The sequence below is a fragment of the Vicugna pacos genome, chromosome 19, assembly GCF_048564905.1.
Source record: "Vicugna pacos chromosome 19, VicPac4, whole genome shotgun sequence".
Taxonomy (NCBI): Eukaryota; Metazoa; Chordata; class Mammalia; order Artiodactyla; family Camelidae; genus Vicugna; species Vicugna pacos.
In genome coordinates this window covers 43,919,421-43,934,713 of record NC_133005.1, presented here as the reverse complement: position 1 = coordinate 43,934,713, position 15,293 = coordinate 43,919,421, and the positions used below count along the sequence as shown (strand labels likewise).

Here is a 15,293-nt window from a genome sequence, read left to right as displayed (position 1 = left end):
CCGAGTGCTGAGCGGAGCCGGAGTCTAGGTGGCAGCGCGGGTGGAGACGCGGGCCCGGCCTGAGAGCCCGCGGGCGGCCGGGACTTGGCCCGCCGCTTAGCTTGGCAGCTGTCACTGCGCCCAGGTGGGGCTAGGGCCTCGCTGAGGCAGGTGATCCCCACCTCAGGAAGGGCGAAGTGCCCGCGCGCTCTTCTCCCGCTCCCCGCCGCGCCTCCGGCCCCGGCCCCTGCGCTGCCGTCCTTCCCCGCGAGTGCTCTCCAAGACCCCCGTGTCTGGGGCCCCCGAGGCCCCACGTCACCGCACGGGAAGAAGAACGAGACGGGTCTGTGCGCTCAGGGTCGTGGGTGGCGTCCTGCGAAGTGGCGCGTCGGCGCTGTAGCGGCGGTGGGAGAAGAGGGGCTTCTCCCGCCGCTCCCGGTTAACCCCGAGCGGCGCTGGAGCTGCTGGATGTCTGCGTGCTGCCGGGCTGCCGTTGCATTCCTTCTCTGTGAGGTTGTTCGGTGTCTTTTAAACCTTAATCCTTTCACCTGCCCGCGGGTACACGGTCTCTTTCTCTCTAGTTTTCTTCTGTTTTGCCTGTAAGTAGGCCAGGGCTCAAAGCCTGCTCCTTTGACACCCCGCCTCGCTCCCGCCCTGCAGCAGACAGAGTCTTGTTGAGAAATTATTGAATGCTAGGTTTCCTAGCTGGTTCTGTTGTTCCTGGTTGTAGCTCACAGAACTTCATAAAGATATTTTAAATTGTTTACACGTGATAGTGGAAGGATGCGTGTGTAGCTTCTGTTCCCGTGCAGGCTTCGCCTTCTCTTAAAGTTGCAAATGGTTGTCTTTAATGGCTACTACTAAACATTTGGCTCTATTAAAGACAGTATGTATTCAGCTTTGGCAGAGAGCGAAGAGTCACTAGATTGCTAAGTTTGGTTGGTTTCCTTACGTTAAAAAATCTGCCCGTGTAGGTACTGATTAATTTTCCTTTTCCTTGACTGCTTGCACAAAAGTCGATTAGATTCCTCTTGGCCGTAAATAATTCCTCTGTGCTGTATTTCATGTCTCAGAGTACTTTGTAGATTACGTTTTAAATTCAAATTGTTTTAGTTGTCATGCAGGAAACCATAATGTAAGCAGGCCCACCCCAACAGTTGCTGACCGTACGGAAAAAGTACAAGTAGAGGTCCCTAAAATATTTTAAGTTCTTATACTTTTAAAGCTTTCAAATTGTTAAATAAAATGTTCTAGTCTTCAATTTCACACAGATACCTTCATTGCAACAAAATAGAAAAATATATGTAAAGCTATTATGTTTATGACTGAGTGTTAACAACATTTCAAGGATAACTGAATGCGTTTATTATGGATATTTGATGATGGTGATGGATTGGTGAATTTTGGATAAGTAACAAGGACCTATGTAATTCATAAATTAGTACATATTTCATAAACTTTTTTCATGTTAGCAAAATCAGTAAAGGTAATCAAGATTTTTACTTTTGTGTTCTAATGACAGTAGAATTGAAGGATTAAAACTACATGTAATTTTGTTCAAAATATACTCACCAAAAACATAAGTATAAAAAAGTATTTTTTCTTCAATGTTTTCTGAAATATTTAAATTCTCTTAAAATTAAGATAAGATACAAATTATTAATAAATGTTAATCTAAGTAAAATTGTTCTAATAACAGTGAAATTAATTTTTGAATAACAATCTTATTAAATATTTTTATAAAAATAAACTTAGTCACTGTTCCAGTATTTGCTTGCTATCTAACTGTAAATAGTCTATATCATGTTCATGCGGTTGTCTAGATTTACATATATGCAAATTAAAGAACAATAGGAACTGCTTAGAACTACAAAATGTTTCTCGGTCACTGTGAACAGTTGTTGCAAATATTGTGCACTAAGCTAGTACTTCCAGAGCCACAAGTTGAAATACAAAGGGAAGCAAGCGACATTTCTTAGGAAGCAATTTTTCATTACGCAAGAATCAACTGTATTTTTGTTCTGCCAGGGGAAGAAATCGACAGTTAACTAATGTCTTTTCTCTTACCTGAGTATTTTGGTTGCTCAATTCTGCTTCCATTCCCAAGCAGAGACTAAAATGTCAGTATCAGCACAACCTACAATCTTATCTGCATTGTTTCAGCCTCCCACCTGAGTCCTTTAAAATTATTATTGTTATTATAGAAGATTTCTTTTTAAAAAATTAATTATTTATTTTGGGGGGAGGTAATTAGGTTTGTTTATTTCTTCATTCATTTAATAGAGGTACTGGGGATTGAACCCAGGACCTTGTGCATGCTAAGCACACACTCTACCACTGAGCTATACCCTTCCCCTATTATGGAAGATTTCTAACATACAAAATAAACAGAATAATGTCATTAATTGCAGTCCCCTTCTTTCAAAGGCATAGGCAAGGGAAATATTTCTCTCGAACTTGAAGCTTGTGAGTTATGAGAATGAATGTGTTCATGGTTATCGGACTTGCTGGGCCAGTACTGAGTACTGGATTCTGAGTGAATGGAGATTCCCAATTTTTTTGTATGTGAAATTATGCATGGGTGTGTGTAAGAGACACACACAGGCAATGATGTACAAAAAATTCTTATTTATATTTTATGCTTTGTTCTTTTTATATTTTAAATCTTTTAGTATTGCAAAGTCATAGAGATATCCTCCTGTGTTTCCTTCTAATAGTTTTAAAACATTTTATTTTACATTAGGTAGTTAATTCACTAGAGTTTATTTTGTAAATAGGAGGAAACAAGGAGCCTGATTTTATTTTTTAACATGGTGAGTCAATCTCCCAGTGCCATTTTGGGCATTTATTGACTAATTTACATTTCCCCCTCTGATTTGCAAAACATTCTTACTCATAAAAGAACTTCAAATATATGCTTGGGTGTGCATTTGGATTCTGTTTATTGATCCATTTGTCTATTTCCTATTTTAATACTGTTTTTTAAATAATTGTGACTTTTGTGGTGTGTTTTAACAACAAATAAGATGATTCTTCCTTTTATTTTTAAATAGTATTTTTATCGGTTGTAAAATTCTAGCTTGCAGTACCCCCTCTCCCCCCTGCTAGCATGTTCTAGTTTCTTTCCTCATAGTGTTCTTTTTCTGGCTTTGGTATCAGAGTAAGGTTAGCTTATGAAAATGAGTTTGGAAATGCTCCTTTCTCTTCTATTTTTTGGAATAGTTTGAGGATTGGTGTCTGTTATTCTTTAAATATTTGGTAAAATTCACCAGTGCAGCCATCTGGTCCTGAACTTTTCTTGGGAGATTTTTGATTACTGGTTCAATCTCCTTACTAGTAACTGGTCTGTTCAAATTTTCTGTTTCTTCATGATTCAATCTTTATAGGTTGTATGTTTCTTCTAGGTTCTGTTTCTTCTAGGTTGTCCAGTTTGTGGTCAGAAAAGATGCTTGATATGATTTCAGTCTTCTTAAATTTATTAAGACTTGTTTTGTGTCCTAACATATGATCTATCCTGGAGAATATTCTTTATACTCTTGAAAAGAATGTGTGTTCTGCTCCTGTTGTATGGAAGGTTTTGTATATGTCTCTTAGGTTCATTGGTCTAATGTCCAATTTTAAAGAACTTTAAAGGAGTTATTATTCTGAGTCTTTTGGCTTTCATAGTTTCTGTTGGTCAGCCATTAGTCTTATTGATGCTACTTAAAAATAATGTCTTTTTTTAATCTCTGACAACTTTAAATATTTTTGCCTTTGATTTTTAGCAGCTTTCTGTGGTGCACCAGGGTTTTGGGATTTTCTCCCCCTGCTAGGGTTTGTAAGGCCTTTTGAATGTATTGTTAAATGTATATTGCTGGTTTTAGGAAATTCTCAGTCTTGATTCCTTAGGTATTGCTTCTGCCACACTCACTATCTCCTCTCCTGGGATTCCAGTTGCACATACATAGGGCTTCATAATTTATCCTCTGTGTTTTCGATCTGTCGTCTGATCCACCTCACCCCCGCCATTATTTTTGTCTCTAGTGCATTCTGGGTATTTTCTTCTGCTACCACTTCCACTTCTGTAACTTTTGCTTCATCTGTGTCTAATCTGCTATTAAATCCATCCATTTTATTCTTTCTTAATAATCTTGTTATTGACTATTTTTGTTTTTAATATTGGTCCTTTTTCAGATTTTCTCTGGCCTTCCTTACCGCTCCTCCCTGCCCCCAGTTTCCAGTTCTTTGCCACAATTCTCACTTTTGTTTTATAGTCACTGTGTACACAGCACTCATAGTTATTTTGAAGTTTTTGTCTAATAACTACCATCTGGAGGTCCTGTGGGTCTGTTTCTTTTGGCTAGTTCTGTTTTTTACCTTTAATTAATTTATCCATGTCTGTGAATTGCACTTCAGGTATTGATTTGGTTTCCGCCTGAAGGTTTTTACATGTATACATTTTCTTATTCACTTAAATATTTTATCATTTCTATCTTTTTATATCCTATGGACTATTCAAATGTATGTGTTTTAGTTTCCAAATATGTAGGAAGTTTGAAGCTACTTTTGTAGCTGATTGCTTAATTTATTGCATTGTGAGAACAGAGTATCTATTATGTTTATTCTTTTGCATGCATTGTGTTTTGTTTTTTCTCTGGTAACTTAAGATTTTCTTTTATTCTTACTCAGAAATGTCCTCACAATTTGTTTAGATGTAATTTTTCTTATTTATTTTCCTTGGAATTCAATGGACTCTTTCAGTTTGTGGATATTTATATTAATTTTGGGAAATTTCTTGGCTGTTATTCAACTATTGCTGTCTCACTGCTCTTTTTTATTTTTTAAATTTTTTTGGAATTCTTATTGAGTAGATATGGGAATGTGTGCATCTCTTCTTCATATCTCAACTTCTTCCTTCTATACATTTTATCATTTTCTTCCTTTGTGATATTCTGTGTTATTCTCAACCTTGTCTTTCTATCCTAAGGAATGTTTCCTCCTGAAGACAGCCAAAAATGTTCCCTCCTAAAGCTTTCAGCCTATGATGATAGTGGCAGTGGTGGATGCTCAGGGTTCTCTAATCTACATTGTTCATTTTACGTTCCTCTTTAATCCCCCTATTGGTTGCTTGCCTGTGATACTTATTTCTTACCTCCATAACTGAGATAATACAGGCTAAATTTCTGTCTTTTGTGATGGCCTTGAGAGAATGAAAGAGTGAAGTCAAATAGAAAAAAGACACATCCCTTCATAGGAATTGGGGAGGCAAATGGTCAATCCCTGTGTTCCAATATTTTCCAGGCAAAATGACAAAACAACTACCAACTCTTTAGAGATCTTGGAATCATTGCTGGTATTCTGGAATTCCAGCTAGCTACAAACCTAGAAGCACCTGCTTAATATTTAAGCCAGAACAGACAAACAGAACCAGAGGGGGTAAAACCACAGCTAGGCTCTGGACAGATTCGGATGAAGCAGCTGAACTCCTGGCTGCTTCACTGCAAAGGCTGGCCCTTGGTCATTTCATTTCCCTCACAGTAATCCAAACCCACATTTTATTGATCCCAAGTTTTGGACCCCACCTACCTGCATTTTGGCAAGAATTTACTGTACTTTAAAAAACGTTAAATATGTATACATTTCAAATAAAACTGAAGTTTCCTTCTGACAAATAGTCAATTATAGTCTGTGCAACTCTACTCTTCCTCCCCAATAAACTGAAAAACACTGCAGCTATCCTAAGGGGTACAGGTAAATGTCTCTCAGCATACACACAGATGTACAAATGTGTCTATACCTACATGCACTTAGATGATCATACATGATACAGAGTTTTTTTTTCTTCACATAAATAGCATTACACTGTATCATTTGGTAACATGTTTTTAACCACTTAAAGCTGGCTGCAGACATCTAAAATGCTGGTTCATTTTATTTGCCTGTTATGTTCATGAAATTGATTATTATATACCACATTTTATTTATTCATTCCTTGCCCTCCCTCCTATTCCCAACTCCCATCTGGGTGCTTGTGAATTTTCTCACTCAGAACAGTGCTGCAGAAGAATCTTTAAACTTGGCTTCTTATGCACATGGAGCAAATGTTTGTCTGGATTTCAGATTTTTTTTTCCTGTAGAGTTATCTTTGGAAATGCAGATTTTTTTACTCATGCCTTTTATATGCCTTTTATGTGTGTCCTCATTGACACTTACATTTCTCTACTGTCACATCTGCAAAAAAGTAGACTGTGACTAGTGCCTCCTGTTGCTCTACAGATACACAGTCCTGTATCCTTTTTGAATTAATTAATTATCTTTCTATATTGAATTTCCTGTGATTCTATTACAAAGTTCTTCATAGAACAGATTATTTTAGTTGTTCTAGTCTTATATATAGAAAACATTGTTTTTGTTTGTTTACTTTATAGGGCTAACCTCCAAATTGCACTTGGAAATGTTAGATGCTTTTGTTATGATGGTAGATGGTGCTTAACATAACCCTTTTGTTTTCTGTTTCCATTCTCCTTTGGAGGGAAAATGTACTTAGGTTATCTTTCCCTCACTTCTTTCATTATGTATTTATACGTTTTAAAAAATCCTGTTCTTTGGTAATATACTTGCATATTCTTCCCTTCTTAAATATCGTATTGCTAACGTAAATTTCATTTAGACATTAATTCAAGATTATTTTTCTTCTTGTTCCCAAAGTTGGAACAGATATACCAGGAATCTCTGACATAGGAGATCCACATTTGTATTCTTTCACTAACTAGAATTGTGACCTTTTGGCAAGACTTTGACATTTATTTAAGTAATCTGTATAAAAAGAGAAGGCTTGAATAAATGATCTTCAGACTTTCCTCCAGAAACTTCTTTGGACAGACTCAAATGAGTAATTTCATAAATAATAGTGAACTTGAAGAAATGATATTTATTGCCTTTGGTATAATCAGGAGTGCTTATTTATGTATGTTAAGGTTTTTAAACTGTAAACATATAAAATAGAATAAGATACAGAAAGCATATGTTTTCTTTTATAGGTGTTTCTTTTGTCCAGCTGTTTTAAAATTAATTCAAAATGCCAATAAGACCAGATCTCCAGGTATGTAGTCCTAGAACAAAAGGAAGTATTTTAATTCCTAAAATCACTTCTTGTTTATTTATAGGTATTAAGTGCTATAGATTTAGGAAAGACAAAACTTGTTTTTATTTGAGTAGAATAATTCAAATAAAAGGTTATTTTTTCACTTTTTCTGTAGATTTGTTTTCAAAAGCTTTATTAAGAACATAAAGTATTAAAGATTAAATATACTTTTTACACTGAAATGAATTATACACTGATTTATGTATAACTTACGTCTACATACTTTTATATCAAGGTTTAAAATTGTAAGATGCTTGCACTTAGGTAAAGAGTAAGTTTTAATATAGCTATTTAACGTGTGTACACTTCACCACCAAGTCTGGTGATCAGATTATTGTATGAAAATTCCTTATTAATGGTGTTATACTTTAAAAGCAGGAATGGCAGATTTTGTAAAGCTTATAAATATAGAATATAATAATTATATATGTATGTAATACTTAAGTTATATTAGTTGGTATAGTTTGTAACAAAGTGCTTTTACCTATCTTAATGAATTTTTTTTTCTTGAAGTGTGCTTATCAACATTGTCATCATTAGTGGATACTTCTTTTTTTTGTAAACACCTTTACTGTGGTATGGTTCCTTACAGTAAACTACACATATTTCAGAAGTACAATTTGATGAGTTTTGGTAGATGTTTACACCCATGAAACCACCAGCACAATCAAGATAGCTAACATTTCCATCACTCCCCAAGAGGTGCAATTTTCAAATTCGCAATTTATCCCCTCTCACCCTCTTTACCCTCTGGTAAGCATGTTTGTTCTCTGTGTCTCTGTTACATCATGAAGAAGTTGATAGGTATATTAGGGTTTTATCCATGATATTAATTATTAGTTACTATAAAGTTGATTTTATTTCCTTCATTAACAGGTTTTTGTTGAGTTTAACATGATGACTTTCAAATAAAAGATATGAAGGGGAAATTTAGTAAAATATATATTTTTTCTATGTAAAGTCTTACTATCGGAGAAACTTAATATCTAATTGTATTACTCCAAATTTAATAGTGGGCAGGGTTTTATATAAATGAATTGATATTTTATAAGTGCTTTTGAGAATTTTCATGTGAAAACAATTCTTAAATTACCAGATTGCAGTAAGGTGACCAATTGTGGTTTTGATTCAACATATGTGCCATTAACTATATTTCTCCAGCAGTTGGAAAAATGCATTGATGATGCTTTAAGAAAAAATGATTTCAAACCTTTGAAAACACTTTTACAAATTGATATTTGTGAAGATGTGAAGATCAAATGCAGCAAACAGTTTTTCCACAAGTTGGATGACCTTATGTGCAGGGTAAATATTCACTTTTATTGAATGTTTGTTACAGTTATTAGATAGCACTCTACTTTCTAGGAAGAGATACTCCATTGGAAGAAATGAATAAAAAGACTTCAGCAAATTCACTTATAATTGTATAAATACATGCTTGTTTCACCACTTGCTTTTTTGTATGTGTTTGAGGAGTCCTGAATAACATTTTGGATGTTGTTTTCTAAATAAAATATATAAAAAACTGTTTAGATAGTGTTACAATGATTAACTGTTACCTAAACTGGGGAAAAATAGCTTATTACTTTTTTGAAGTTTGAACAACTTGATCTATGTTTTGAAAACCCTATCAGCGTATTCATATTGTATTGACAATGCTTGGTGTTTGCAAAAATATAACAAAATCATCCAAAACATTGGACTTGCTTTATCATGCATAAGGTATTCTTACATGTGAGAGAAAGTGATTATTGACAATCTCCCCCGAAATCTGACCATTTGTTACTAATCTAAAAGAGTGAGTAAAAATTTCTTTTATCCCTCAGTTAGATACAGTTAGAGCTTTTTAGAATGGAAGGTAATGAATTCATTGTATCATAGTCTAAAGTTTCTTGAATTAATACATGTCTGCATTTTTGTACTGGGTTTATCATTCCCTGGCTGCATGGTTATAGGCAAGTTGCCTTTTTTAAACCACACTTTTGTCTTTTGCAATGTGGAGATTATGATTGTGATAATGGCTAATATTTAGGATTTGTGAGGATTTTAAAGCTCCTAATTAAGCAGAATGCCAATTCCATTCTATTTTGTATTTACAGATGTTTAAATGTATAATTTTCATTTCAGGAGCTTAATAAAAAGAATATCCAAGCTGTTTCAACCATTTTGGTTTCTTTTGGAAGATGTGGCAAAAATATCAGTATATTGGGGCAAGCTGGACTTCTGACTATGATAAAACAAGGACTAGTCCAAAAGATAAGTCTAGATAATGTAACATATTCATGTGAGGGAAATACGATTAAGGATGTACTTTCTAATAAAATAAATGGTTCAAACTGTTGAAAAATAAATTGGGGAGTTGTATATAAAATTTTGAGATAAAATATTTTTATAACTTGTGGTACAAGGAAACTGTATAGAGGTTCCTTGATAATCAAATAAATTTAAGGTCACAAGACTTCCTAAGCCTTTACTTGCTTTATTTTCTCTTTAGCTCATCTTAATCACTATCTAACTTTACTTTTCTTTTTATATTGTTTATTGTCTGTTTTCCGTGTTAGAATGTACGATATTGATTTTTGTTTGTTTTGTTCATTGGTTTATACTGAGCACCAAGAACAGTGCTTAAGACAGTATGTATGCGAACATCTGAGTAAATTAATAAAATTAAAATAATACCAAAACTTTTCAAGTAGTGACAATGCCAAAATAAATTTATGTATGATGATACTTTATTTTTTATCTATTATATGAATATGCATGAACTAAGAATTTGAAGGGAGGAAATAAAGATCTTCTAATTGGAATTAGGATTAACTTCATCCATTCCCATTTAAAAAATGGGAACATGTAGTGAGTTACCAAAAAACAAAAACAATAATGTTTAAGAGCATGGATGTATTTTGATACAATACTGGAATTTTTATTTTTGATATTTCTTTACTCTTAGATTTACTGTTTGTATAAGTGTGCATTCTTAAAGTTATTGAAATTAAATTCAAAGTAACCAATGTATACATTTCTTTTTTTTACATGGTGGCCTGGTTTGAAAAATCCAAGAAAATTATTCTGAGTCAAGGAAATTCAAAAGATGAAGCCATTATAAATATGATAGAAGATTTATTTGATCTTTTGATGGTAACAGTTACATTGATTCACCAATATTACAAAGCATGTGCTTATTTAAAAACAATTTGTGTCATATATGCCCCAAGCCTAAAAGTCACTAACAGATTGGTTAGTGCGCTTATCCTGATAAATTAATTAGTTACTACATTAAAGTTAAATAATTATGTGGTGAGTTCAAGTGTAATCTGTCATTTTAGTATTATTTTATAATGTAAGATAGTTTATAAGACAGTAAATTTTAAATTAAATATTATTCACTTTCTTTTTAGGTGATACATGACACTGATGATGAAGGTATAATAAACATTTTATTTCTGTTGAAACAATAATTTGCCGTTAGCATTTTGCTGTAATTTTGCAATTCTCATAGTATTGTTCTAATATTAGGAATTTGTTATCTAATTCAGGGATTGACAAACTTTTTCTGTAAAGGGTCAGACAGTCAATATGTTAGGCTTTGTGGGCCAAGAAAAAAATGAGGGTATTACGTAGGTACTTGTATAATAAGAAGGAAAACAAATTTCCACAAGTGTTTTATTGATGCAATTCAAAGTATGATAATAATTGAGTACAGTGTTTTTGTAATACAGGACTACTAATGAGAATTAGCACTCTTTTTTTGAGGCAAGGACATTTCAATTAAAGTTAGTGTTTGCTGTTATAAAACTTGGTTGCAGTCATTTGTTCATGCTTATCTGTAATAAGTTATGTATATTGCATTAGAAAATGTCTTTTCATACAGATAATGCCTAATACAGATATCAGTTCATGAGCTTGATATTTAACTGAGCATATTCATCACTTGTAAAGCATTTATAGAATTATATTAGACTTTTTTCTTAATATTTGCCTATTAGAATGTTACTGCATTGCAGATTAATCACTTTCAGTTGAAGGTTAGGTGGAAGCTCCTCAATTGCACAGTTAAACGGATTTTGAAATATGGAAATTTCCTTTGCACTTACATTAACCATGCAAAAATCTTTCTGGATCTGTAGTTGGAGCTTGGAAAAAATATATCCCCTATGCATTTTTGTGGGAATGGAGATGTCACTTCTCTTAGCTTTTGACAGCCCAGGAAATGTATAAAACAGCTAGACATTGCCTGTGATTCAGATAACTTTAGTTTCATTGAAATGACTTTACTCAAGTGTGAGAGTTTCTCATATAAGCACTATTTTGCCTTGTACCTTGGGGTTAAATTTACCAAGAAACTATCAATTCTGCAGCCCAAGCTAATTACCAAAGCCTTTCGCCAGTCACTGATGATAGCTAAGTTCATAAGAATGAATGAAATTCACCTGAGACTACTGGTTCAATAAAACATGATAGATTCAAATGTTTCCATGGAGTACCTGCTGATGAACAATACAGCCATACAAAAAGGGGCTGTGGATTTGGGTTGTAGGCTGTAGTTTGTCAATCCTTGATCTAATCAAACAAAATTTTCAATAGTACACTGAGAATACAGAAGATGTTTCAACTCATCATTTCGCTTGTGCTTGGCAGTGCCCTGTGCCAAACAATTCTAGTTAGCTTATCTCTGTGTTAGCTGAGGAAGAATTACTTAGGATTGATAGCTGGTGAATTGTTTATAAATAAAGGAACAGCTGTTGCTGCCTTCAAAGCCAAAATGTTTTTAAAGATCACTTGCTGTCTATTTCAGTTGTAGTTAATGCTACATTTTCATTGGTTTCTTTGCAATTAATATAACAATTAAATCTAAGTTCTTAAGTTTTTAGGGGAAAAAAACAGTTCTAAAAAGCACCAATGATTATAAAGTGATCCACTTGTTTCTTTTTTAAGTAAATCACTATCTTTTCACCTGATTCAGTGATTTTTTTCTTTTAATATATTCACTTTGTAAAGTATATTTTCTATTGCAATGTTGCCATTATTTAAAATTATTTTTGAAATTTGCATCATGAATTAGCTTGTGGCAAATTCCTTTGAATATATTTAGTATTAATAAAGCCTTGTCTTTCAGAGAATAGGGTCAAATTTTAGAAATAGGTCAAGATAGTTAGAGCTTCATACAGTTGAGAGGTTAACTTAAGGGCTACTATGGAATTTTCGAGGTATGACCATAAATTACTGAGGCCAAGTTTTGTAAAAACCTCACAGTAGAAGTTTCTAGTTTTGAATTGTATTTGTTTCATCCAAGAAAGTAATACTGCTTTATATGCCTAAAAGGAGACGCTGGATCTGTGGTTATTCCTTTGCCAGAGAGTTGAGATCGGTTACATCTGTTTAATGGTGTTTTTTCAAAGTTTTACGTAGCTAGTTCTTGGCAGAACCAGGACTGAATTTCATGCTTCCTGGTACCCAGGCCAGTCAGTGAGCCCTCTTCTGAACTGAACTAGTACATCCTTCCCAGTAACTTATATAAGAAAAAACTGTCATTTAAATGAGTTTAAAATATACATTTGTCAATAATTTAACACTTTTATTCAGGTAAAAGGCAAATAGTGGAAAGTTTCGTACCTCGAATTTGTGCCCTGGTTATTGACTCAAGAGTGACTATTTGTATTCAGCAGGAGGTAAAGTCATTTTTTAGATTTTCTTTTAAAACCGAAAAATAAGAAAGTGATGAAAATTTGGTAGCAATTCATCAAATTAAATAATTATTTTATCTTGTCACCAAATTATCATGTAGTGTATTTCTATTGTCTTAACAGTTTATTGTCTGACATGATGAATGTATTACCTAAATATGTATTGAAAATTCATAACCATGTATACATATAGCTCATATGAAAATAAACTATTCCATTTAGCTATTAGGAGTTCTTGAGTATTTAAATGCTAAAAACAACCTGTATTAGTGTATATATGTGTGTACATGTATGTAACTATAAGAACAGATATTAATAGGGTAATATTTTTTGGTTCCTTAGTTCTTATAATAGAGTAATAATAATAAACACATGTCATGCTGCAAAGAGTATACCTGCTACAAGTATATTCTATTTTTGATACCTGTGTTTTATGTTTTCTTGTACTATTTTTGACTTTATATTCTTTATCCTTCTCCATGCCCTGCATAAAATGCTGTGATTAAGAAAAAATAAGCTTCTAAGTTTATCTGTATTTAATGTTTCACTGAATATAAACAGTTAATGAATTATCTTTTTTTCTTTTCCAGACTCTAAAAAAAATGAATGCTATGCTTGACAAAATGCCTCAAGATGCTGGAAAAATACTCTGTAACCAAGAAATGTTAATTCTCATGTAATAATTTTTACTATATTGCTTTAATTAATTCAAGTCAGGAACTAAAAGGATGTTTTATAAGGCAAATAAAGCAACCATGAATTGCATTAATAATTAAAACTGATAAACTATTGTAGGTTTCTAGTATCATTTATGCATATGTTTTCTACCAAAGTCTGTGATACTAGCCGATTGTAAACTGTAGTGAAGTTTTTTTCCCTCAAACATATGGCATTTCTATTTTATTGATACTAGTCTAGTATATAATTTTTTTTTTTGATTCACAGGAGTAGTATGGGAGAAAGGATTTTAGATGCTGGAGGTAAGTATGTTTTTTCAAAATGTTTGTATCTGAAATTATCCAAATTTATTAATATTATAGAATATAATAACATTGTAATGTAGTGAGACTATATGAAGGAATTATAAACTGTCCATGTACAATCAAGAAATTTTTAATTACTTTAAGAAGTAATTAAAGGATCAATATCTGTGGGACTAAAATAGTAATTATGATAATAGGAGATGTCAGATATAATTTGTGTCTAATGGTAGGTTTGTGAATAATAAATCAATTTGCCAATAGACTTGAGTTCCTTTTGCTAAGAAATTTCTCAAATGTATTTTATGAAATTAGGAGATTTAATATTCTTGGAATTGATATATTTGTGAACAATGTTTTTATTAAAAGAACTCCAATTTTTTTTCCTAAGTTTCATAAGAAAAAATTTTGTTGTAGTGATTTACATATAGAATAAACCACTGGTTTAAAGTACTTTAGAATAACTGTAAACATCATGTTATGCAAAAGGAAAGCAAAGATTACCTGTGATTTGTAGATTTTGAGTGAGTTATTTTGCAGTTGACAACTTTTATAATAGTGGAATGGCGGAATCTTTGAACATTTAGGAGTTTCTTTTAACTATCCTTAGGATTTTTTTTTTACTCCTTGCTTCTATTAGTAAACTTGCTTTGTGACTTGGGCTGTATTCTTTCCTGTAATGGTAAGATATCTCTAATCTATATGAAGAAAATGGCAAAAGATGAGTAAATTACACTAACATGTTCCTTATTTCTCTTGCTTGTTCTAACACCTTATAAAATATATTGACTTTTGTAAACCCTTAATTTTCATAATTTGAAATAATACACTCACTTTTTTTTTAAAAGATTATGACCTACAAGTAGGTATCATAGAAGCTTTATGTAGAATGACCACGGAAAAACAAAGGCAAGAACTGGCGTGTCAGTGGTTTTCAATGGATTTTATTGCTAATGCATTTAAAGAAATTAAAGACTCTGAATTTGAAACAGTAAGTAGTATAAAAATAACAAATTAATTAAGTTTTTTTTAATTACTACATTTTTTAAAAGCTCTCTCTTTTTTTAAATTAGGATTGTAGGATATTTCTTAACCTCGTAAATGGCATGCTTGGCGATAAGAGAAGGTAAACTTAATATAGAATACAACCATTAAATTATAAAGAAATAGAGCTAAAGAGAGAGCACACACTGGTAGGCTGAAATAATCTTCCACTGTCTTATTTTGCTTTATACTTTTTAGAAGAAAAAATACATTTTTATGTTAATAACTTTGTCTAAAATTGGTTTACTGCATTTCAGAATTACATATACATTATTATAAATTTAGTGTTTAAGGAAAAATAAAAATCTAGGTATAAATATTACTTGAGCTACCTCCTTCATCTAAATTCTAGAATAAAAATATATGGCCAACATAAATCATCTTCTTTTATATTTAACATACTGTAAAAGTCTCTCTGAGACTATTTAGGCTCAGGAATGGTCATGGAAGGATGGGTAATGTAAAGTTTTATCACTTTTGACA

General features: G+C 32.8%; 1 protein-coding gene across 5 annotated transcripts in view; it reads left to right on the top strand.

The window, feature by feature from the left end:
• The window catches only part of SYCP2 (synaptonemal complex protein 2), a 66,754-nt gene that overhangs the window by 491 nt on the left and 50,970 nt on the right, over window positions 1–15,293 (top strand). For 2 of the 5 annotated variants that reach the window (XM_072944498.1, XM_072944495.1), the window contains exons 2-11: window positions 6,999–7,060; window positions 8,264–8,407; window positions 9,230–9,360; window positions 10,138–10,240; window positions 10,501–10,525; window positions 12,686–12,771; window positions 13,377–13,462; window positions 13,732–13,766; window positions 14,615–14,757; window positions 14,840–14,892. In XM_072944498.1, the coding sequence (XP_072800599.1) occupies window positions 7,037–7,060; window positions 8,264–8,407; window positions 9,230–9,360; window positions 10,138–10,240; window positions 10,501–10,525; window positions 12,686–12,771; window positions 13,377–13,462; window positions 13,732–13,766; window positions 14,615–14,757; window positions 14,840–14,892 (830 nt within the window). In that variant the 5' untranslated portion in view covers window positions 6,999–7,036. Of the gene's footprint in view, window positions 1–301; window positions 493–6,998; window positions 7,061–7,708; window positions 7,856–8,263; window positions 8,408–9,229; window positions 9,361–10,137; window positions 10,241–10,500; window positions 10,526–12,685; window positions 12,772–13,376; window positions 13,463–13,731; window positions 13,767–14,614; window positions 14,758–14,839; window positions 14,893–15,293 lie in introns of those variants that run through there. The other 3 variants (XM_072944496.1, XM_072944497.1, XM_072944499.1) reach the window with 3 other exon arrangements.